The 25908-nt window shown below is 40.6% G+C and overlaps 1 protein-coding gene across 12 annotated transcripts in view; it reads right to left on the reverse strand.

Annotated features, from left to right (window-relative positions):
- ARPP21 (cAMP regulated phosphoprotein 21) overlaps nt 1–25908 on the reverse strand; it is a 643283-nt gene that overhangs the window by 440760 nt on the left and 176615 nt on the right. For 10 of the 12 annotated variants that reach the window (XM_033930334.1, XM_033930337.1, XM_033930341.1 and 7 more), the window contains 4 exons: nt 7320–7469; nt 5265–5482; nt 3746–3787; nt 2589–2678 (listed from right to left, as the gene is read on the reverse strand). In XM_033930334.1, coding sequence (XP_033786225.1) covers nt 2589–2678; nt 3746–3787; nt 5265–5444 — 312 coding nt within the window. In that variant the 5' untranslated portion in view covers nt 5445–5482; nt 7320–7469. Of the gene's footprint in view, nt 1–2588; nt 2679–3745; nt 3788–5264; nt 5483–7319; nt 7470–25908 lie in introns of those variants that run through there. The other 2 variants (XM_033930335.1, XM_033930343.1) reach the window with 2 other exon arrangements.

Here is a 25908-nt window from a genome sequence, read left to right on the forward strand (position 1 = left end):
AGCAATTTCATTTTTTAGCTCTATCCGTACTCTGGGATGTACACCATCTAGTCCAGGTGATTTGCTATTCTTTAGTTTGTTAAACTGACTCATTATATCTTCAAGGTTTATAGAGATTTGCTCCAGTTCCTCTGACTTATCAACATTAATTACAATTTCTGGCATAAGCATCTCCAAGATCTTCCTTAGTGAAGATCAAAAACAAAGAATTTATTTAGTCACTCCACTATGGCCTTATCCTCTTTAGTTCCCCTTTTATACCCCCAATCATGTACTGATTCAATTGATTCTTTTACTGGCTTCTTGCCTCTAATGTACCTAAAAAGGTTTTACTATATGCTTTTGCTTCCAACGCAATCTTCTTTTCAAGGTCTCTCTTTGTCTTCATTATCAGCACTTTGCATTTGACTTGCCATTCCTTTTGCTGTTTCCTATTATCGTCAGTTGGATCCTTCTTCCATTTTCTAAAGAAAGTTCATTTAGCTCTAATAGCCTCCTTCAGTTTACTTTTTAACTATGCCAGATCTTTGGCCTTCCTTCTACCTTATTTTAATAGGTAGAATATATCTGGTCTGGGCTTCCAGGATAGTATTTTTGACCAACATCCACATCTGATATAAATTTTTTTAGCTTTGCAGCTGATCCTTTATTTTTGTTTTACCGCACTATAGCTATCTCACAGTCAGAGTGTTTGGCAAATATGAGATGTGTCTGCTGGAACATAGGAGGTACTGAAATCTCCTGTAAATCCTTGATAAACCACCTGATGACTAAATTCTATTTCATTCAGCCCAACAATGAGCAAGGCTTTTATGAATGTAGAGGGCAAGGTCAACGAGTGTAAATAAAAATCACCTCACCAGCTAATTGATGCCTGAAAATAATGCTGCCAGTAGCCAATTAATATTGAATGAAAGAAAAACATGAAATGCAAACTAGTTTCTAGACGGCTTGTAAGATTTTAATAAAATGTTAAACAACAAGCTGCATATATATTCTTATAGATAAAGAGATAGCTGTAGGGGTACAGAGATATATAGAGATATATCAAAATACAGAATATGTGAAAAATTTCCTCAGAGAACCAACAGTTTATTTTACCCCATAAGGTCAAATGGTGGGTTCTGTCATGTTTGGAAAACTACATAAACGTAACTGCTCTACTATTCTTTTCCAAATTCATAATTTTGTAGTAGCAGGAAATATCAGCTATATTGTACAGAATGTAAGAGCACAACAGCTATTGTCTACATAGGAGGGAGAACAGGATCAATATCAAGGATTCTTAACTGGGTAGAAGCATTAAGCAAAGTAAATTTCCACAATGAAGAAAATCCAACATGGAGCCATTTTTATTCACCACATGTCAATTCTCACAGACTATAGTATTTCCAGTTACACTCCCCAAAAGAAAAAAATGTTGGTTGCTTTCTAGATGAAAATATACATTTTGTCTCAATTTAATCTTTTCAAGACACAAACGGTATCGAGTTCACCCTCCCAAAAAATAACATCTAAAATCAGGCAGGCTGTTGGAACTATAACAGAGCAAAGAAAAATAAACTTACAAGATTGTGGATATAAAAATTTGCAGACATATGTATATAGTATAGATTCACAGCACTCTATAATCAGATACCTGTGGTATGCTATATAATATTTATGTTTACATTTTTAATAACTATAAATCAAACAAAAAATATGTACAGTATATATGGAATATGTAAAATAGATCTGTCAGCATTATATATAGTACAGCATATATATATATTTTTAATCTCTAATAAAAAATGCCAACAAATTGGTGAAATTAGGCTATCAATTCTTTCCCAACTAAGGCAGTATAAAACATTTTCTTCCTAGTTACTTCACATCGTGCAAAATATACAGCAAATATCATAAAATACAAGACTGTACCATAGAAAAAAATCCAATTTTAATTTTCATGACTTGATTCTTAAATTGGTTCTGAGTGAGCTCTTAATAGTACCAAGAGTTAAGATCTTTTATTCAAACGGAAAACACACCGCCCGGTCTTGGTCTGCTGAAACATCCAGCAGAGGAGAGTTTGCCATTATCTGACAGTGAGTGCCAATTTGAATATTTAAATATCTAGATTGTGATCATTCTCTATACACTGATGAATTCCTTCAAGCAAAATTCACCTACTCCGCATTCCTGTTACCATTACCTAAATTTTTAGCACGAAGACTGTATATAGCACAACTCTTTAAGTAGTATCCAGTCATAGCTATTAGTCACGTTGAAAGTCAGTAGATATCAGAGAAGTCTTATAATGCAAAGTTTCAAGAATAATGTTTTCTTTCCTTGTCAATCATGTGTTATATAAATGTATTTTTAAATTCTTTATCCACTTGTTGAATATCAAAGAAGCTAGAAGAAATGCAAAGTAGCATGAAATATTAAGCAAAGGAATCTATTTGAAGTCTAAGGTACATGAATACCATAATTTTTCTTTTGAAATGTAAGAATTTTCAGCTAAATTGTTATTTTTTTTAATTTAAATGTTTATAGGGAGCAAAACAGAATCAAACAGCAGACTGAACAGCAAGTTGAGAAAAACCTACCTGATTATCTGGGAAACCTTCTGTAAGTGACCGCGGGGAAAGATCTTCACACACAGCGAGACTCCGTACCAGCTTACCCTTTCCACCTGACTGAATGACACAGGAAGAAGAAAGCACTGAAAGGCAGACCTGCAAATGGACTCTCCATTAAAAAATCATTTAAAATGAATGAGGTATTCATCTAGTAGGAGACAATGTCTGAGATGTTCAGTAAGAGAGAGATGACTCTTGAAGTAGTGTGTCCTGCATGTTAAGGGCATTATATTTCTCCCTTTTTTTTAGGTCACTCCTACCAAAAATGGTAAAAATTGCAGTCAAATGCCCAATGTGAAGGTGGAGGCTTAAAATTGGGTCCTCTCTAAGCTAAAACTGGTTTGAACAAGGACAGGGAAGATAATTGGTTAAATCCCATCTGCCCTTTAGCAGTTCAATAAACCCCTGTACGCTTTTTCCATGTCTCGACTGTTTATTAATTTTATGTCATACAGAAAATGCATAAAATGTAATACAATAAATTCTATAAAAGCATTTCAGTTCTACATATGAAACATTAAGTCCCTTTCCTCCCACCCACCCTCCCTCCCAACTCCACCCTCTCATTTTTACTCGGGATACACTCGCGTACCTTTTTTTAAAGAATTCTCAAACGTAAAGAAAGCAAATTATCTGATGACTCTGAATTTCTAAATTTTTTATAACTAATACATTTCAAAATGTGGATGTTGTGTTCAGTGTCATGCTTATATCCCTGCATGCACATACACGCAAACAAATGCCCTCATCAGAGTTGGCGCAGAGATAAATGAGGACTGTTTGTTGTCCTACTCTTGTTTGCTGTTAACCCCCTCTGAACCTAATTTTAGGGATTGATGCGCGCTAAAAGCATCCATTATCATCATATCTTCTCAAGTGAACATAGACATTCAAGCACAGTATAACCCACAGACAATACAACACAGTCTCAGGAGGAAAAAAAAAAAAATCATGACATAAAATTACTCATGGAACTCCAGAAACTTAAAATGACATACAGAAATAAAAGACTAGAGAAAAAATGTAGACTGATGTCCACCATCACTTGCAACTTCCCAAATCTAACTTTTCTATTAGCATATTATGCAAGTGAGGGTGCTTCTGCGATTGTGGTTGAATCCTACCTTGGATCTCTTCTTTTGCTGGCTCTGCGCTGCACCTCGTTTCTGTATGTGGCAAATGAACAATTAACACTTAGTAGAAAACATACAATGGGAATCAGTACTTTAAATACACCTTTCTACGTGCTGATTACATTCTGACTCCCTTAAGCTGCTTTGAATGCTAGCAGGCTTGCAGTAGCTGTTTTGCCCCAAGTCTGTTCATCTACTTGACCTGAATAAATCAGAAATATACCGGGCTCCATTTTCAAAAGGAAGAAATTCAAAGGAGCAATCTTCAACTGAGCGAGATGAACACTCATTTTGAACATTTGGGCTTTCATTTAGTTCCCCTGCAGTGCTATTAGCATGCAGTGCCTGCACAGATTTAGAAAATAGGGAGCAGTTAAAAATCATACAGTAGCATATAGTATATGATGGCAGATAAAGACCAGCATGGTCTATCTAATTTGCCCAACAAGGCAGCCAGAACTACCGCCGCCACTCTATGCAGTATACACGCCTTCATAATCAAATACTAGCACCAGAAATAGGGCAGTCGGAAATTTGCCATGATACCAACCAGTGATATCTGGCACAATCATGGAAGAATGGTTTTATAATTTTGGTTGCAACATAGTCATATTCCTCGTCAATACTTGATAAACCGGCAATCCAAGAAGGTTGCAAACTGACAACAGTTTACTTTCTATGAACCTTAAGATTCTTCCCGCCCCTTCATAAATAACACTCATAGCACGTGATATGAATGTAATATAAAATACACATGCTCGTTCTTGATCTGTTCCTGCTACTCGCAGGTCACTGACCCTAGATGTCTGCCTGGAACTGGTCTTACTTTCCAACCACCCCCAGAGTTTCCGTCAAAGCCCACTCCAGCCCTTCCAAATCTGTCTTTCCATAATCCGGGTAAAGACCATATAAGTCTGCTTTGTTTTGCCATATTTGGGACCAGGACTGTAGAAGTCTGCCCAGCACTGGCCTCACTTCCCAATTACTGTAATTGCTGACTAAGCACTGCCAATTTTTGTTTGACCAAGTAAAACAGATAAGTACATGATCATGCAAAGATGTGCATTTGTTTGGCTTGCTTTCCAAAACAGTTTGCAGACTCCAAAGTGCTTTGCTGCAATCTCAAACAATGAAAAGAAAAAATAAAAAATAAAGAAGAACTGAAGCAATTTACAAGTATCCCCTTTCCACTTTTCATTATCATATAATATCAACAAACAGCTATCTAGTGGTTGACAGTTTGAGACCAGCTTTCAGCAAACTGGCTTTTCTCTGCCAGATGTCCTTTCCTTGAAATAAAACCAGGAGTGAGTTATGAATTGCTTGCGACCTGATAATGATTTAATTCAAAGCCGTGCCAAGAGATGAAAACTGTAATGCATGCAAAGAAAAATGTGAAAAAAAGAGAAGTAAAAATCTGTGTAAAGCAGATGAAGACAAAAGAAAGAAAGAATCAACAGAATGATCATCACATGACATTTTGAGCTATGTCCTGCCCTGTTTATCTCACCTGGAACTCTGTCCTTCCATCATTCAGTTTCTCATCTTTTTCCTTTTCTTTCTCTTCCACCTCAAAGCTTTCTGTTTTATTAAAGATGGTTTTCTCTGGAATTGGTAAAGAGGTCTCTGGCTCCCATTCTTTCCCAGCTTCCTCCACCGTGTCCTGACTCAATTTACCTTGCTCAGACATTCTCCCAGAAAGAAATTAAAAGAACAAGATTTGATGACCTAAGAGGTCAAGACATCAAAAAAAAAAAGTTGGGAATAAAAAAAAATATATATCCAGGCAAGTCATTTCATTTCTTTTGATAATCAAACCGGCAAAATGAGGAAACGGAATATTACAGTCTCCTATCATTCAGCCTCTGTCTTGTGTACACAGTGCATGGTAGATTCTACGGGGAGAAAACAATTCAATTGAAGGGGTAATAATTCAATATAAATATGAAATCTAAATTTGGCAATAAAGCTTTCAGGGTCAACATCGCCAGGCATCAGACTGACAGCTCCATTATTAAAATCTTAAGCCTCTTCCCGAGCCCCATGTCACTCTTCCAAGCTGCGGCAGTCTTACTGGAAGCTCCTGGTAGGGAGCGGTAATGAAGATATCTTAACAGTGCTGCATTACTTGCAGCTGACAATGGCTGCCGTTCAGAAGCTCTAAATGGCTTTTCAAAGTTAAAGCCTATTATTATTTCACTAACCCTCCCTCCAAAACACCCTCAACCCTCGCCCACTGATCGGTTGTCAGATGAATCTCATGAATAATTTAGCGGCTTTCTTTTTCTTTCTCTACTTCCACCCCCTCCACCCCCCCCCTTCCCCTCCACCCCCAACACCCCTTGAAAGTGCCTTAAAGAAAAACAGAAGCAGGACAAAAACTGTTATATCTGTAACTGATTCAGATGAAAGACATTCATTTTCTTCTCTCTCTCTCTCTCTCTTATTTAGCTACAGCAAAAGTAATGAGAGGTTCACCTGATCAATACGTTACTGATTTTTCATAAGAAGCATCTGCATTAGGATAAGTGTCCACACCTCATATTTCACACATTTATTCTCTGCTAGATTCAGCTGCTCGCACTGATTCTATTTGTTTATCTTGATTCCTTCTCATCAATTGCCGAAAGAGGGCTATTAGATGCATCCTGCAATTACCCTTTTGTTTCTATGCATAAAATTTAAACTGCTAATGCTTCACATATTTTTTTGACTGGGAAAGGAATTTATGTATTTTTCTTAAACACCCAAACATTTCCAATGGAGCGCTGAGAAAGCTGAATTTTATTTTTTTTTAAATTTCTGCGATGTACTTATTTTACTTTGTTTCCTGAAGTTTGTCCAGCCTAGGTATATAAGTACATAACATTACATTCTTCATTAGGGGGGAGGGGGGGGGGAGATTAAAGAAAAATTCCTATTATAATGTCTATGCGTTTTACAGGTCTAAGTGGCAAGGGGTGCTGAAAAGTTCTCAGCCCAACCAAGAAGTGAAAGACATGGATATGGTTCAATCAATGATCTGAAACAATGTCAAAACATAGATATTCATTTCAGCAAATTGTCACTTAATGAAATAAGATAACACTCTTTTCAACTGCAGTGACAGAATAATGCTCAGAATTTAGGAAGTTGGTTGCTTGGGCTGAGAACCTTTCAGCACCCCCTCGTACCGCAATAGAAGTGTCTAAAAAAAAAAAACCCATAGGCACAAGAATGTTACAGCTTTTATTTCAAAATTGTCCAACTTTCTGTCATGCGGGAAAATGGCTTCCTTCATAACATAGCTGGCAGCAGGTGATTATGTTGTTCTTTTCTACTTCTATGTCCTAGTTGAAAGCATTTCATTAAAAATTAATCCAGTCCGCTTAACAGGAAATGAAGGATTTGGAAGGCATTCTGTTATTAAATTTAACGTGTTGCTTACTGCATGTGTGTTGCACGCAAATCTATCATGTAAGCTGTGCAAGTTATCGGCAGGACGTAACATTCACTTTCCTAAAAGTCAATTACAGTGGCTGATCGGTCACCTAATAACAATAACAAAGCAAGTCATTTACTCTACCTTCTGAGCAGACTTCCGCCTCTAATTCTTGATGTCTTCTTTCGAGCTGCTTCTGTTGCTGCTCGCGGGTAAAATCCACACAGATGATCAATGGCAGCGCGAGTCCCATGTCCCCATTAACAGTTCAGAATGCCCGTCTTCATGCTGCTCCTTCAGACAGTTTGACAGATCATCATCAGCCCGGATAGAGACAAAAAGTAAATAATAATGGTGGTAATAATCATGGCAGGGTTAAAGATGGAATAAGTAGAACCAGATTTTCCAACTCTAATGACCAGCTTCAAGCAAATGACTTGCACAGCTTGATTCAGCTCCACCTGTCTCAAACTGCCTGCCTCTTCTTTAATGAAGGCTACAGCCGGCTGTTCGAGTCATAACAGCTCCTATGCAAAGAGCTAAAATTAACAATTGCATTATGCACTGAAGATTATTCACATCAATTGCAACCTTCTTTAGTGAATTCTGCCAGTCTGCATTTGAGAATATATACACATACAAATACACACACAAACACATACACAAACATACAGTACATGTATGCACTCGCTCTTTTTTTTCTCTGTTTATTATGGGATACGTTTTCCCTGAGCAAAACTTTGTCTGATTTTATTTTGGATCTACTGTTGGTTTCAAATTCAGGAATTTAACCCCAGCTGAGGACTTGCAAATTATTTTTAAAAAGGCTGTCTCAGAAGTTACAGACTGCAGTACAGTTCTTCTGATTATCTATTAGACTTATCAAAAGAGGGTCAAAAATCAAGTTAAAAAACCCTAAAAGATAAAAATAAAAAAATGCATAGCAATAGGGAAACCAGCACACAATCTTATATCCTATGAAATCACATGCCATAGGTCTCTTCTGTACATAATCCGATTTAACAGAGGGATCCAGACTGCTTCAAGTGCAGACTATCATGGCATAACACAATTCTCCATTTACATGGGTGTCATGACCACTGCATGCGTGAGTCCAAGAGCTGGTCTCGATGGGTAATTTTAACACTGGGCTGGATGGCCTGTGTTGATCACCCATCGAAGACTAGTATATTTTGCTAGATTTGAGGAAGGGGGCTGTGAGCTGCCTGAGGAAGGGATGGTAGGAACATTATTTAAAAATAGAGCTTCCCGTCATGGGTAAGAGCAGGGATTGGTTGGTGGGATTGAAAGCAGGTAAACTAGTGGGGGGTACTTAAGAGAGCTGCCTCTAGCCACAGGGCTTTTACCCAATTTCTTGGAGGCAGCTCACCACAGCCTAGTGGCTAGTTCTGAGGACTGTGACTCAAGGGGACAAGGTTCTAATCGCACATCAGTGTTGAGAGCTGGTGTATTCTAGTGGTAAGAGCACTGGACTTAACATCAAAGGGTTGATGGTTTGAATCCCAGTGCTGCTCAGATCACCAGATAGCTGTTGCATGGTATCTAGGGTCTCACCAGTTGGAGAAACAGCTGGTGAGGCAGGAGAGGAGTTGTCCCTGCTGTCATAGGATTCCTTCAATGAAATCCAAGGCTGTGGCACTGTCAGCCTTGGCCATTGAGATGCCTAAATTTCAGCAGCAGAAGGGAAGGGTGAGCACTCTTGGAGAGGAAAAGCAAAGGGCCCTGCACCACATTCTATTCCTGTGGTAGACTGGACCTCGGGCTGTCATAGCACTGCTAAGCCAGTCGGGGAAAAGCATGGAGAGGGCAAATGCAGGCATTTTTCTGCAGCGGACCTTCCTTGCCAGTGGCCGTGGGTATTCCTCCCAGTTGCAGGGAAAGGAGGGTCTCAGGGTAGAGAGGGCCTCGGGGAGCTTCCTCAGAGTGGAGCTGCAGATGCATGGGGTCTCTAGACTAGTGCTGCTCGATTCAGTGAAAAATATTTCGATTCATCCTGTTGAATTGATTTTTCGATTCGATTTACTTTCAATGACTCAGTTGGATATCAGTTGGAGATAGCTCAGAATAGAACATCTGTTGGAGGTTCAATAGATCATGTCCTTTTCCTGACTAAGTTCAGGCATGTCTGCTTGCAATGTGGATAAAATCATGCCACCGTCCAAAGAAGGGTCTCAATGGGACCACTCCCTCAAGAAAAAGATATGCTTGAGGTGAGAGAGCCCACACTGGTGCAAGTAGGGGCTATACGTCCTTGGCTTCCGAGGTATGTATACAAAGCTGCAAGATTGGTTTTGGAAGGGGGCGGTTAGCGACAGCTTTTGTCATCCATTAAGGGTGTATCACCAATTCAACAATCAAGAATGCACTGACTGTAGGTCATCTGCGGCATGTTGTCCATGGCAAGCTGTGTGAGGACATGAACAAGGGCAGAATAGCAGGGCCATTTCAGACTTGGCTGTTCCCTCAGATGATACTATCACTGGTGGCAGTTATCCTGTTCTGAGCTATCTCCAACTGACTTGGGCCTAGCTGTGGGGCAAAAGGACTGTGCCATATTGTGCCTCACTATGCCTTGCTTCCCTGAAGTAGCTGCCGTACCAAAAGTTGGCTTAGGTGCCATATGTACCAACCATAAGTTAATATCCTATGTTCCCCAAGACATATGGATGTTATCCTGCTGGAGCCAGATAAGTTCTGCCTCATTCACTACTTATCTAATTCAGCTGAAAGATTGGTGAATTATGGCATACATAGGAATTTGTGCACAGTTCAATATACAATTTTCGATTACACTCTTCATCTCATTCTTTTTTTTTAAATTCTTTATTTACCGTATTTTCACGTAGATAACGTGCACCCGTGTAAAACGCGCACACGGGTATAGCACGCGGGGAACACAAATTTATGTAATAAAATGTTAATATAGCGCGCACACGCGTATACCGCGCATGCTAAAACCTCCTCCCGCCTACTCCGAACCGGCATCCTCCCCCTCTGATCCGAGATAATCTGATCCGGCATTCCCCCTGCGAACCGGCATCCTCCCCCCCCCCCCGGCGATCCTACATCCCCCCTAGCATCGCAAATACAACTTTTACCCGATTGGGCACCGGCACTGGCACCAGCACCAGCACCAATGCACAGCAAGTGCCAGTGCCAGTGCCCGAAGATCCTCCCTCGTTGGTTTGGGCTGAACTGGGCTGGGCCGGGCGGTGCGAGAGAGATCCTCCTTCTTCCTCTGCCGGACTGGACTAGGCTTTGAGCATTTGCGCAGGCTCAAAGCCTTCTGGTCTCGCTCTCTCCGAGATAATCTCGGAGAGAGCGAGACCAGAAGGCTTTGAGCATTGCGCAAATGCTCAAAGCCTAGTCCAGCCCGGCAGAGGAAGAAGGAGGATCTCTCTCGCACCGCCCGGCCCAGCCCAGCCCAAACCAACGAAGGAGGATCTTCGGGCATTGGCACAGGCACATGCTGTGCATTGGTGCTGGTGCCCAATCGGGTAAGAGTTGTATTTGCGGTGCTGGGGGGAGGGGGGGTGACGCGAGCAGGGGGGGTAGGATGCCGGTTCGCAGGGGGAATGCCGGATCAGAATGTAAAAAAAAAATTGTAAAACGCGCTCACATGTATAACGCGCATGGTTATGCACGGTAATCTTTGTTACATACAAAATATAGCAAAATACAAGAATATCAAACCATACAGGAAAGAAAAAACAAGAAGAGAATAAAATAAAATATCTTTTTCAATGATACAGTCCACATTATTGGAACCGCTCGGTAGACGCCAACAGAGAAACTATATATATATATAAAAACAAATCATTCAAAGTCCCATCAAGGTCATGAATATTGGCCATTTCTTATCCATTTGTCACTAATTACCCTGAAACAAAAGAAAAAAATTGTTATGATGCTTTCAATACAGATTTCTCTTTAAGAAATTCCTTCATCCCATTCTTTGAGCAGAGAGAGGGGCATTAATGGCAAAGGTGTATATTGAATCTGCTTTTCGTTGCTGACAGTTCATCCGTATTCTTTTAATTTACTAGGACTCCAGTTTGAGGGTAGGTTTTATTTTGATAGGTACCTCCCAATGGGGTGGTCTGTTTCCTGTGCCTACTTCAAAATGTTTAACACTTTCCTATACTGGGTGCGACACGATTGTCCATTATGTGGATGATTTCTTGTTTGCTAATCTATTAAAAAGTGATTGTTGCACCTTACTGATGCACACATTCGTGGGGGTAGCAAGTGAATTGGGAGTTCTGCTGGCGAATGAAAAAATTGAAGGGCCGGTCATGATGCTTACGTTCTTGGGCATCAAATTTGATTTGCAGATGGTCACTAGGCTCCCTTTTGCCAAAGTGGAACAGTTGGTTGCTTTGATTCACCAGGTTTTTAGCTCAAAAAAGTCCACTCTCGGCACTGTTCAATCTCTTTTGGGATCCTTAAACTTTGCATGCAGGGTTAAACCGATGAGCAGATAATTCTCTAGATTAGTGTTCTCGACATCTCGTGTTAGACACAGTTGCTACTTTGTGTGTCTGTCGGCGGGTGTGCGAGCAAACTTACACAGGTAGTTGCATTTTCTTGGTTCATTCAATAGCATGCTACTCATCTGGGAGTTGAGGTATCCAACGTTGATTTGGAATTGCTTTCAGATGCAGCCAGGGGCTAGGTTTTAGATTATATTGTCAAGAGAACTAGAGCACTGCCAAGTGGCTGGAGGAGTAGATCAAATTGGTTATCACAAAAAATATTACCTTGCTAGAGCTTGGCCACAGAGACTTAGGAGCAGGAGGATCCTTTTCCTGGGTGACAACAAAGGCATTGTCGAAGTAGTTAACAAATAGGTGGCCACTCTGATCATGAAGTTGGTGTTAAAGTGTTGCAGCTCAATTTGTGCATAAAAGCTTGGGGTAGACAAGAGGATAGCTGATGCCTTATCTCGGTCTCAATTTCAGCAGTTTCAATGACTTGCACTGGATGCAAGACAGGAAGGAACAACGATGCCAGTGCACATTTGGAAACTGGTGTCAATACACTTTGGTTGATGCTCAGACAATCGGTAGCCTCTTCCACTTGGTCCCATTATGTGGCTGGTTTTAGGAGAGTCAAATGCTTCTTGTGTGGAATGGGTTGGAACTAAGGGCCTGTGCCTGATGAGTGGCTAGCAGAATATATTTGTCAAGCTAAGAGCTCAGGATTGTCATGGAAAGTGGTTGTAGGCCATGTATCAGGATTTAATTTTTTTCTGCAGCTCCTTAGAATGGGGGCAGCCCTGTGGCAGGTTTCTTTGAGTACAGGATGTTTATAGCATGGGGTCAGTTGAGCCCTGCTCAGCCGGATAGTAGACTGCCTATTACTCATCAACGCCTGGTAAAGCTAATGGCTGTGCTTCCTTTGATTGTTCATTCACCTTTTAAGGAGAGATTATTCAAGGATGCTTTTACTCTTACCTTTTTTGGGATGCTGTGGACGAGCAAGATGCTACCCTGTCTGAATGATAGAGAAATGTCCAGTGGTTTGTTAGTAAGTCACATTTCACTAGAAAGGGATATTCAGCATATATGGATCGTGAGCTCAAAAACTGACCAGATAGGGTGGGGACAGTTGTTGGCCTTGTGAAAAGTGCTAGGAAGTATCAAGCGCCCTGTGAATTTACTGTCAGGCTGGCCTAATATTGATCATTCATGAAAACAGCTCTGGCCCCACCCAATATCTATTTTTTACTATCTTGCATAGGGCAATGGGTTCATTTGGAGAGTCCCCATACCAGTTTGGGATGCATTCATTTAGGACTGATGCAGCCACTAGCGTCAGAGCAGAAGAATTGTCTGAGGAGACTGTTCAAAGGAGGTGGTCTTCCCAGGTTTTCAAAGGCTATGTTCGTATTGGACATGAATAGAAGTGTGGGAAGCTGTTTTCAATTCTGCTTGCTGGGGGTCTGGTTGAAAGCATTAGGGCCCTTTGAGTGGGGTCTAAGGGTACATAATAGTGTGCTGACAGAGCATACTCAGTGTGGATACTGGGCTGCTTCTATGTCCACTGGGCGGGACAGGGCTGCTCACTGCCTGGAAGGATTACACCTGAGAATGGTGCAGGTGCATCAGGGAGTGAGGATTTCTTGACTGGGGCAGAGGTGCATGCGGTGGTTGCAGCTTCTACCCATATTATATTATCTATTTCCAGACAATGGCATCCTGATGTGCTTATTCATCTGGGGGGGGGGGGGGAGGTTAATGACATGGACACTTGGACAGGAAATTGCTGAACAATATGGTAAAAGAAGAAATGTGTTTTGGGATGGTATCTATGTGGTCTGATATTCACAGGCTGCAGTGTATGACATCTAAGAAATGGTCCTGGGGCTTAGTAAAGATCAAGACAAGTGGGTGTGTGACCAGCAATGGCTACCAGCTGATGCATGACTGGGCTGTTGCCTCATGTACAGGTTTTTGGGTTTTTTTTCCAAGGGATCAGGTGTTTTGGGACAATTTGTTAGTCTTAGAGAGATTTGTCATCCATAGGGGGCACTAAGCCATAGTTTTGTTGAATGTGTGTGGGGGGAGGGCCTGTGGCGGTAATCTGAACTACAAGATTATGAGCTCATCAGATGATGACTGGTCTTATGTTTTAAAAGCTCACAAAGTGGTATCTTAAGGATCAGGTGACCTAAAAAAATGGAATGGAGGCCCATACCAACCTCAGGCCCTAGCCGACAGGTAGGGCCAGGTAGCTTAGAGGTTAATTGAAAATTCTTTAATGTTGTTTTATCTTAATAAATAATAATAATAATTTATTTCTTGTATACCGCTATACCAAAAGTTCGAAGCGGTTCACAACAAAGGGTAAACAAAGCTGTTGTCTGGTTTTACCAACTTGGAATGTGTTGACCTATTTAATACTAAATTCTAACCATAAAACTAGTAATAAAGGTATTGATAATTGGATGGGTAGGGGGAAAGGGATGGGCTGTGGGATCTGAAGAATGATAGAGGGGTGGCCTATCATGTGGGCCAGTCCAGATCCAGGAGTTAGTAGAAGCTACCCTGAAATAACATGCAAAATTATCAACTTTCTACCTGCAGTTTACAAGCATTTATATTCGAGTAAAAGTGTGCTTGCCTGCAACAGATATTTCCCTTAAACAGAAAGATGGATTTGGCATACTAGTGAGTGATGTAATCACATGCCCCAGGCCTGAACATTTCTCCCAGAGCTTAGAACTCTGTATAAAGTAGTCACAGTGACTCTGGTTCGATAAGGTTTTACTTTAACAGTTAGAACACAAGGTTGATTGTAACGGACTGTACCAAGGATGACATCAAAATTGTTAGCTTAAGGATCCTTTCAGGAGTCTCATTATGCTCCTGGTTTCAGAACCCTACCATCTTAATACAAGGAGGTATAAACTAGAGAATGACACGGTGACAAAATTCATCACCGTCCCCGTCCCCGCGGATAACCGCGGGAAATAATCCCATGTCATTTTCTAGTGTCTATTTCAACCTCAGTCCTTCTACACCAGCATTCTTCAAAGCAAAGCTTGTGGGTCGGTGGTTGTGGCCATTCATACTCTGATTTTTACCTCTCTCCTTAAATAATGACATGAAGATGGTTTCCCGCGGTGACGGGAACGGTGATTAATTTTGTCACCGTGTCATTCTCTAGTATAAACCATCCTATTCTAGCTTTCCCTGTTGGAATGGTTGCAATGGTTCTGCCTACTTTTATATTACCTGGAGGATATGTGGTGGATTTGTGTGGATGTTCAATAAAAAGCCATGCTTTTTAGGATTACTAGACGTCCGTCCGGCTGTTGAGATCAGGGCCGATTCTATCTGCACATGTGCAGATACAACGCGGCATCACGTCGCATCTGCAAATTACTCCAGACCCGGCCCAAAGAAACGAGGTTTGCGTGGGGCTGGGGGGCGGGGGGGAGGCAGAACGGGACCCTAATGCTTTTGTTTAGGGTTTGGCTTATCTAGATGTGAAGGTCATGTAAAAGTCAGAGGTTTTACCCACTCCTATATATAGAGCCACTGATTGCGAGCACAAATCGGTCCAGAGAGCCAATTTGTGTGCACAACTTAAATTGTTTAACAAGACCAATTGGTGTCGATAATTGACAATTAACAAATATTAATTGATGCTAATTTGCACTAATTAAAAGTTGCACACACAACTTGGTAGGCACATTCTACAAAGTGGTGCACATCTCAGAAGGGGGCATCTCAGTGTGAATCTCAGAAGGGGACATCGTCAGAGGAGGAGCATGGGTGGATTGTAGGTATTCATAAAGGTTAAGTGCACTATTATAGAATACGCCCTATCCGCGCACCACTAAGGCATAGGTATTTAGGTCTGGCTTTTCTTGGCCTAAATGGCTGTGGCTAAATGTTAGTGACACATACTACTGCTAAGTGCAATTCTATATATGGTGCATGTCTTTTATAGAATTGGTGCTAAGTTTTTAGGCATTATATATAGTATCAAGCCCTAAGGGCCCAATTCTATAAACAGTGCCTACCAGTTCCTAACTCCTAAGTGCCTGCTCAGCGCAGTTGTTTACAGAATTGCACCTACTGACTTACATAGCCCCAGAACAGAAACGCTGTATAAGACAGAAAAAGTTAACAAGGTCAGTGATGAAGAAGTTAGCAAAAAAGGCTGAAAGTGGCAGAGACTGGAGAGATGAAAGAAAGAAGACATGCAATTTGGACAATCAAATGCTGTTGCACTTTACAGACCCTGAAAAGGTTAGAGCTAAAAAGTTATTTACACTTTGTTTTCTGTATCAGGCAGCCTTGATCTAGAATTAATTGCCACTTCAGATTAGGCTGTTGGATAATTACTTATTTAGGAAAACTGTGAAAAGTATCTTGCTTAAGAAATATGTGCTTTCTAATTATTGAATGTCTTGCTTTTATAATTTTAATTCCTTGGTTTTGTCGAGTTCTTTTGGTTGTGATCTGCACAGAACTGAATAAATGATTGAGTAATATATGAAATGTAATTGAATGTAAAGAAAGTAAATATATATAACAAAGAATATACTGAAAAGCATGTAGAGAAGAAAAGGCCTAGAGAAAGACCAAAAATATAAAAAGACATAAGCCAATACCAGTCATTGGATTATCAAAGTCCGTAGCATAAGCAACTATACTTCATTGCTTATGCTACGGGAGCATAGGAGTTAAAATGTAGGTCTGTGGCAGCTATATTGGTCCTGGAAGAAATTGGCATCTTCTAGATTGTGATATTTTTCATGCAGTTAAAAATGACAGTCATATGAGTTTGGTAAATGTTGCCTGGTTCTTATTCTTTTTCACACTGCACTAGAGATTATGCACAGGGCAAACACTTTTGCCTTGTTTGGGCTATTTTCCTGATATTCAGACTTTAATAGAAACATGATGGCAGATAAAGGCCAAATAGCCCATCCGCAGTAATCATTTTCTCTTCCTCACTCTAAGAGATCCCACGTGCCTATCCCAGGATTTCTTGAATTCAGATACAGTCTCAGTCTTCACCACCTCTTCTGGGAGATGTTCCACGTATCTACCACCCTTTCTGTAAAAAAAAAAAGTATTTCCTTAGATTACTCCTGAGCCTTTCACCTCTTAACTTCATTATGTAGGTATTTGTCTTGGTTTGTTTCACACATTGGTGCTGATGAGAAAAAAAATCTAACTCATACTAGATCTTCTTGCAATTAATTTGCAGTGCAAAATTACATTTGGTTGCATATTTTGGCTCTAGTTGATGTTAAAATCTTCAGCACACCCCTTTTGAATTTAGGCAAACAGCTTAGAAAAACATCTAAAATATAGGTTTTGAAAATAGTGATTTGAACATTTTAGCAATAAAAACATTCACATGCTACTTTAAGCCATTTTTGGACTTTTTTCTCTTTTGAAAATGAGCCCCTTTGCTCATTAATCCATGCTTATGTATTTGCTCTGTAATTTTGTTTTTTATAATAGTCTCTACAATTTTGCCCTGCAAAAATCTGTATGACCTTGGGTTCTGCATCCTTAACCCTATATGTCATGTCTGTCTGTCCAAGCTCTTCTGAGCAGGGGGCCATCTATTAGCTGTCAAAACGTACAGCGCTGCATACACCTTTCAGCAGCAGTAATAGTATAGTATGGCCTGTGATGCAATAGACTAAAGCATCTCTAGGAAACCGTGCATTTAAGAGAAAGTATCAGAATTTGCATAGAATCCAGTCCTCCTCTCCCACCTTGATCCCCCCCCCCCCAAGACTTGATACCACAACATGCCTAAGCTTCAAATCATTTTAAAAGCATTGAACTATAAAAAATAATTACATCTATTTTTTTAAATTATGTTTCATCTTCTTTTAATAGTCCTGATAAATGCACATTACATGACATTTCAGATCTAAAGTTAGTAGTCCAAAAAGAGAAACATTCACTAGATTTTTCTTTCCGACATTGGGGCTGGGGGAAAGAGTAGGCGAGTGCAGGATCAAATTCAGTTTAGTGTTTTCCGGAAAGCTTTTCAGTGCCACTTATTGTCATCCATATACAGAAATGCCTTTCATGTAAACAGGTGCTACCAATACAGAATGTATGATAAAGTAAACAGGAACAAGCGCTCCCTCAAAAAAAAAACAAAAAAAAAACAGATTAATTTGCTGTTTCCTGATTCTAGCAGATATTTCCTTCACTCCCTTCCCACCAATATCACTATATACTGTTAGATTTTTGCCATGATACTTAATATACAGTATAGTCATCAAGAACTGAAGTTACACAGTATACTTTGCATAAATTTCCATCTGTGCACTTTTCTCCATGGAACTTTTTCCCCTTCCAGAAATAGCAGAATATAAAAGCCACAAGTAAAAGATGGACTTACAAAAAATAGAGGAGTTCAAACTGACTTCTGAAGTATGTAAAAAGGATGGAGGTGGAGTCCATCTCTTACCTATTCCTTAGGAAGTTTGCTTTTTAGTTCAAATATTTTTATTAATTTTATAAGATAAATGAACAAAATGCACAAATATTAAATTAAACAAGAAATAAATCATATGTACAATTCATTGTTTATATATGTCTATATAATTACATAAAATGTATATAGCAAATGATTATTTATTTATTCAATTTTCTTTACTGTTCTCTCCCAAGGGAGCTCAGAATGGTTTACATTCATTTATTCAGGTACTTGGTGAGATCAGCACACATATCGGCATAGGATACAAAGCAATTATATTAATATATAATAGAACTTTCAACATGAAATTTTAACAGCCTACAAAGATTAAAATGGCCATTATTATAAATTACATTACAGGGCATATATAGTATATGGCCTTTCCTGGAAACACTGAGAGAACGCTTTCTTAGAAGCAGAATGAATAAAGGTAAGGAAGAGAATTATCTATGATCTATATTGAAAATCTGAAAAAAGAAACCTCTTTGAAATACAAAACTGATCTTAGTTCTAATGAACAGACTCTGTCATGCTAAATCTCAAGATGATTCAATAACCTTTTAGAAAGTTGGATTTAGATTATTAGGTGACACTCGTGTGCAGGCACTGTAGGGGGCAATCTCTGAAAGTTAGCCAGAGGCTTGATGCCTCCATTATCCTACATCTTCCTGGTAAATTAAATATTTATTTCAAATCCAAATATGTGAACTGAGAAACAATTTGGGTACAAAACTCCTTTATACAATACAAATAAATGCACTGGGTGAAGCCACAGAGGGCAGGCCAAATTTCACAGTACTGTATACAAATTTTCTCTGCCAGTTGTTCCAATAACTGCAAATTCAGTTTCTTTTATTTAGATCAAGTGCTGGGTGAGACACAATGTACAGATAAGTTCATAAATACATAACTATCGCCATACTGGGACAGACCAAAGGTTCATCAAGCCCTGTGCCCTAATTCCAACATTGGCCAGTCCAGGTCACAAGTTCCTGGCAAGATCCCAAAAGAGCAAAAGAGATTTTGTACTGCTTTCCGGTGATGGGACTAAATCGCGCGAGACAACGGCGCGCAGACAACTGAGCGCAAGGTTGACGGTGCGCCGAAGAAAAGCACTATTTTAAAGGGCTCCGACGGGGGGTGTGGGGGGGGGAACCCCCCACTTTACTTAACAGACATTGCGCTGCCATTGTGGGGGGTTTGGGGGGTTGTAACCCCCCACATTATACTTAAAACTGAACTTTTTCCCTAAAAAACAGGCAAAAAGTTTGGTTTCAAGTATAATGAGGGGGGTTACAACCCCCCAAAACCCCAGCACGATGTCTGTTAAGTAAAGTAGGGGGGTTCCCCACCAACACCCCCCATCGGAACCCTTTAAAATAGTGCTTTTCTTCGGCGCGCCGTCAACCTTGCGCTCAGTTGTCTGCGCACCGCTGTCTCGCGCGATTTTGTCTATGAACCCTGCTTTCCTCAGGATTAATCACTGGATTTTCCCAAGTCCAACTTAATAATGATTTATGGACTTTACTTTGTCCGAACCTTTTTTTTTTTTTTTTTTATAAACCCTGCTATGCTGCTTCAACCACATTCTCCGACAACAAATTTCAGACTTTAATTACACGTTGAGTGAAGAAGTATTTTCTTCAATTTCTATTATTTATAGGGATTAACATTAATGTGTTAATAATGTGATTAACATGTTACTTGGTTAACACTTAAAATTTTTTAACATGATTAACACGTGCTTTGAAGCTAGCCTCCCTTCCCCCAGCCAGCTACTGGTGCTACTGCCCCCATCGCCCCAGCAATCTGCTAATGCCACATAGGGAAGCAGAACCCGAGTTAGGAAATGAGATTAGAGAAAAATATATATATATCACAAGACAACAAAGATGAGATAAATGATTTTATTTTTAGTTTAATTGAAAAATGTTAATTTTGAGAATTTACATCTGCTATCTCTATTGCACTGTACGGGGGGGGGGGGGGGCTTTATGCGATCAATCGTACGATTAAAAATTTTAATCTTAATTAATCGTGCAATTAAAAAGGTTAATGAGATTGTGGGTTCAAACCCTGCACTGCTCCTTGTGCCCTTGGGAAAGTCATTTAATCCTCTACTGCCCCAGGTAGATTAAATAGATTGTGAGCCCACCAGGACAACTAGGGAAAATGCTTGAGTACCTGTATATAAACCACTTTGAATGCGTTTGTTAACTACAAAAAGGCAGTAAATAAATCCCTATCCCTTTTCCCTTAATTGATGTTCAGCCCTATCTTCATCGTTTGTCCCCTAGTCCTTGTAAATTTGGAAAGAGAAAAACAAATGATTCACATCTATTGTGAATGTACAACACTGCTTGCATAAATAGAAGTAGCAGTAGTAGTAAGAACAAAAATAATTTTGCTAAATAAATGTACACAACACTAGTTAAATCACACATACGAGAGGCATTCAATAATTTATCTACTTCAATAGGGGGGGAGAAAAAGTTTTCAAGAAATTTGCTTTATTGTTCAATATACAGTATTCTCCTGATAGTTCCATACACTTCATCCAATTTTCCTGCAATGACTTTAACCTCTTTAAAAATAATTCTTCTGTTTGACCTTAAACGAGGACATCACAGCTTCCTTGATATCTTCATCACTTGAAAACCGCTGTCCACGGAACAGGAAATATCCAAGGGAGCCAGGTCAGGACTATAGGATAGAAATCCACAGTCTGGGATGGCAGCCTGTGATTGTCATGACATGTACACTGGCACATTTTCATGAAGCAGCAGCACGCCTACTGTGAGTTTTCTTCGCCTTTTCTCCTTGATCGACTCCCACAAAGCAATCACTGTGTTGGCGTAACTCTCCCTGGTTATGGTGGTCTTGGTGTGGCATGAACTCCAGAAACAAAAGTCCTTCATCTTCTCAATTGCCATGACTTTGCCTGCAGAATTTTGTCTTGAACTTTTTTAACGGTGGGGGATGACTTGTGCTTCCTCTGCATTGACTCCATTTTGGATTCGGAATCTCTGTGATAGACCCAAGCCCCATCTCCAGTCACCAAACAATGAAAAAGATTCACTTGGTCTTCACGGAGCATCTCCAAGATCTCCTGACAGCACTGGAGCCTCGTGGCCTTCTGACATGGTGTCAGCATTCTCATGGTGTCAGCATCTTACACTAACCTTGGACATGCCCAACTTTCCATGATATTCCAAACTGTACCTGTCGAGATGCCCATTTCTTCAGCTATTCGGGAAACCTTAATTCGTCTGTCTGACAAAATTAAATCTTCTATTTTCTTGCACATTTCTGTGGAAGTTGTTTCCACAGGCCGTTCAGTGTGAAGATCATCTTCAATGGACTCTCTACTCCACTGAAACTGCTTGCTCCAAAATTTTACTTTGTAGGATGATGGGGCAGACTCACTATAAACTGCAGTCATGCATTCATGGATCTCTTTTGGCTTTTTCCCTTCTTTTGTGAGACATTTTATCACTGAATGGTGCTCCAAATCTAGCAGTTTCTTACTTGATTCGCACAAGGACTCTCCTGACTTCCTGTCTCTTGGAATGTTAGACTCGCACTGAGCCACAACTGTGCATGAGTAACCTTGAGATATGTTACAATATGCAAAGATTTGTTTCAATACGCTTGCTACTTTCTTTCATACTCGGATCGATAAATTATTGAACACTCCTTGTATCTGTGAAAGATGCTTTTATGATTGGGCACCTAGTTTATTTGAACAGGAAGTGCCTAACTTCCATCTGAATGCCTAAAATTGGGCATCTAATTGATATCTAACTTGTAGCACACTATGGGGCTCATTTCAAAAAGCAAAACATCCAAAGTGGTACTTGGATGTTTGGATCGTCATAATGTCCAAATTGCCATTTTCAAAACCTACTTTCTAGTTGGTTTTCTATGCTGTTTCTCAGCAGCACATCTAAATTTCATGAGGGCATGTTGGAGGAGTGTTTTGGGCAAGATTAGAGCGGGCTTAGGATTCGGACATTTTGCAATAATAAACATTTTGCAAAATGTCCAGGGCACCAGAGACATCTGGGGCTAGCCCTGCTTTATAAATGAATAACTATCTAAAGTGCCCAAACTGACCAGATGATCACTGGAGGCACGAAGGCATGCCCCTGTCCCCACTCATTCCCCCAGTGGTCACTGACCCCTTACTCCCCCCCCTCCCCCAAAGATGTGAAAGAAATTGTACATCCCTCTCTCTCTCACAGCTGCAGATATTAAAAAAAAAAAAAAATAATAATAATAATAATTAAAGCCAGGTGTCTGGAATAGCCTGGCTGTCAGTGAAGTGGACCCAGGCCCATATTCTACCCAAACTAGCACACTTGTGGTGGAAAATTTGTACCCACCAAAACACTTCTGTACTGACAAATAGGTGTACCTGCAGGCATAAGGGCTATTGGCGTATTAGACAGGTGGGTTTTGGAGGACTCTCCATACAATGTAAGGGGGTATGGTGATATGTATACCTGGGCCTTTATATGTGAAGTTCACTGGTGAGGCCCCACTTGGAATATTGTGTTCAGTTTTGTATCTGATGAAGGATACAAAAAGGCTTGAAGCGGTCCAGAGGAGGGCGAAGAAAATGATAGGTTTCCAACAAAAGATGTATGAGGAGAGACTGGAAACCCTGAATATGTATACCTTAGAGAAGATGTCAAACTCAGTCACATAAGGGGCCAAAATCTAACACACAGGCTAAGTCAAGGGCCAAATTTTCTATTAAGATACTTAGGCCCTCTTTTACTAAGGTGCGATAAGCGTTTTAGCGCGTGTTGAGTGTGTGCTAAATCAACGCATGTGCTAACCGTTAAGGCGTCCATAGGATAATATGCATGCGTTAATGTTTAGCGCGTGTTTAGCACATGCTATAAAGCATAGCACATCTTAGTAAAAGAGGGGATTAGTCTTAGTAGAAGTCTAGATCCTTCCTCACCTGTGCCGCGGTCAGGAACTTCTTTAGAGTGCCCTAGCTTTTACATTGGAACGGGGTCCTTCTGCCTGCAAATGGGTACTGAGGCAGCATGATGAGGAGCTTGGAGCGCTTCTGGGAATGGGGCAGTGTATTCAGGCACATGGGAGCGCCACTGGGACCAGGGCTGCACAGTCAGGCACTTAAATGTGACACAGTTAGCGAGGGCCACATAAAACGCCAGGCGGGCCGGATTTGCCCCCCCAGGTCTTGTGTTTGACATGTGTGCCTTACAGGAAAGGAGGGGCAGAGGAGATATGATTCAGACGTTCAAATACTTGAAAGGTATTAAAGTAGAACAAAATCTTTTCCAGAGAAAGGAAAATGGTAAAACCAGAGGACATAATTTGAGGTTGAGAGACTCAAGAGCAATGTAAGGAAATTCTTCTTTACGGAGAGGGTGGTGGATGCCTGGAATGTGATCCTGAGAGAGATAGTGGAGAGGAAAACGGTGATGGAGTTAAAAAAAGCATGGGATGAACACAGAGGATCTAGAATCAGAAAATAATAGTAAATATTGAAGAACTAAGGCCAGTACTGGGCAGACTTGCACAGTCTGTGTTTGTATATGGCCGTTTGGAGGAGGATGGACTGTGGAGGGCCTCAATACCTGGGAGGATGTAGATGGACTGCAGTGAGCTTTGACGGAGACTTCAGTAGTTGGAACCTAAGAACAGTACTGGGCAGAGCTTTGGATTCTTGCCCAGAAATAGCTAAGGAGAGGAAGAAACCCCCCCACAAATTTTTAGATTGAATCAGGTTGGGCAGACTAGATGGACCATTCGAGTCTTTATCTGCCATCATCTACTATGTTACTGCAGTGCCCCAAGTGTGATCTACTGCTCTGCTGGCATGTGTGTGTGGCCAGTATACTAAAAATGCTGGTCCCCTTACATCTCAAACGCTTGTTTTGCATTTGGACATTTTGTTTTTTGAAATGGTCAAAAGAGAAAAGTGCACTAAGGCGATCATATCTAGAAATAGTCATTTTTGAAAAAGAAGATAGACATTTTGTAGTTTTGAAAATGGCTATTTTCTCTACCCAGTTTTTGGAAACACTTCTCAAAATGTTCCAACTTGGACTTAGATGTCATATTGAAAATGGCCCTCTATATAGAATTAGGGGTTAATGCACAAAGTTGGATGTGCAAGTTATAGAATAGTGTGAGTTGTATGTATAACTTAATGCTAATTAGTAGCTATTTATTAAAGTAACAAATAAATATTGGATATAATTGGTGTTGATAGGGCCTTATTGGCATTCCTAAATGTTACTGTGCCCTTAACATGGTCGCTAAACCACTTTCAGCCAGTTTAGCGTGCCAGTAAATTTACCAGCCAATTATCAGAAAGGAAGATTAGGTTTCTACTTATGATAATCTTAGTCCTTGGAGGATTCCATACACTAGGTGTTCAATTCCAACCCACAGCTCGGGGGATGCAGAAATCTACATCTTTTCTGAACACATGCTGCACTCCCCCTAGTGTTAGAATCAGTTCAGTCCCAAAGCCAAGCACATATCTGTAAATCCAGAAGGGGAGCAGGGGAGAATCCGATTCAAACACAAGTAATTCATGAATTGGTTTGCTCTGCAAAATATCAACAAGTAATAAATAGGCACAAAGGCAACTCAGAAAAACACTGAAGAACAATGTAGAACTAATCTGCTGTGTGCAACGATATCGATGAAAAGGGAACCGGAGCTTCACTTCCTACTAAAAACATATAAGAACCGCATACCATAGGAGGCGAGGCTAATCCAGAGCCACTAAAGACACCAAGCCGGGATGTGTCGCTGCCCTGGAGATGACCCAACCAACCAGAGGCTCCAGAGGAAACATCATACAGGAACCCGTGAGCCAGCCAGGGCCAAACCAAGGCAACCATCCCTAGCTTCCATGCTGTTTGTCTTCTAGATCTCTGTTAAAATCAACAAGACCCACCGGGGTTAATCCCAGCTCTTATAAGATCAGATGGAATGGCTCCAGTGAGAGGAACATGCTCCTGAGACTAGGAACTCTCGGCCGAGGAAGACTGCCGGAACATTCAACTCCAGCCCCATGGGACGCCAAGAAAGACAGAAGCAGCTCTTTCACTTAGTGATCACCGATCTTTCTAGCCCAAGAAAGAGAGCACTAGAGCTCCCTCATGAAGTACATTTGCCACTTTCTGAAGTGGCTGGAGAGCAATTAGCGCCAGCTGAATTTCTGAAGCTCCAGACAAAAGTCAGCCAAAGTTGCAGACCATAGAAACATGATGGCAGATAAAGACCAAATGACCCATCTAGTCTGCCCTTCCGCAATAACCATTATCTCTTTCTCTCTCCGAGAGATCTCATGTGCCTATCCCAGGCCCTTTTGAACTCAGACACAGTCTTTGTCTCCACCACCTCCTTCTGGGAGACTGTTCCATGCATCTATCACCCTTTCTGTAAAAAAGTATTTCCTTAGATTACTCCAGAGCCTATCACCTCTTAACTTCATCCTATGCCCTCTCATTATAGTTTCCTTTCAAATGAAAGAGACTCGACTCATACGCATTTACATTACGTAGATATTTAAATGTCTTTATCATATCGCCCCTCTCCCGCCTTTCCTCCAAAATAATTAGATTGAGATCTACCATTTTATATCTTTTTGAAGGTGCAGCCTCTCCAGAACTGTACACAATATTCTAAATGAGATCCCACCAAAGTCTTATACAGGGGCTGTGACAAATCTAGCTCTCCTCCTAGT

This window comes from Geotrypetes seraphini, chromosome 2 (genome assembly GCF_902459505.1).
Source record: "Geotrypetes seraphini chromosome 2, aGeoSer1.1, whole genome shotgun sequence".
Lineage (NCBI taxonomy): Eukaryota > Metazoa > Chordata > Amphibia > Gymnophiona > Dermophiidae > Geotrypetes > Geotrypetes seraphini.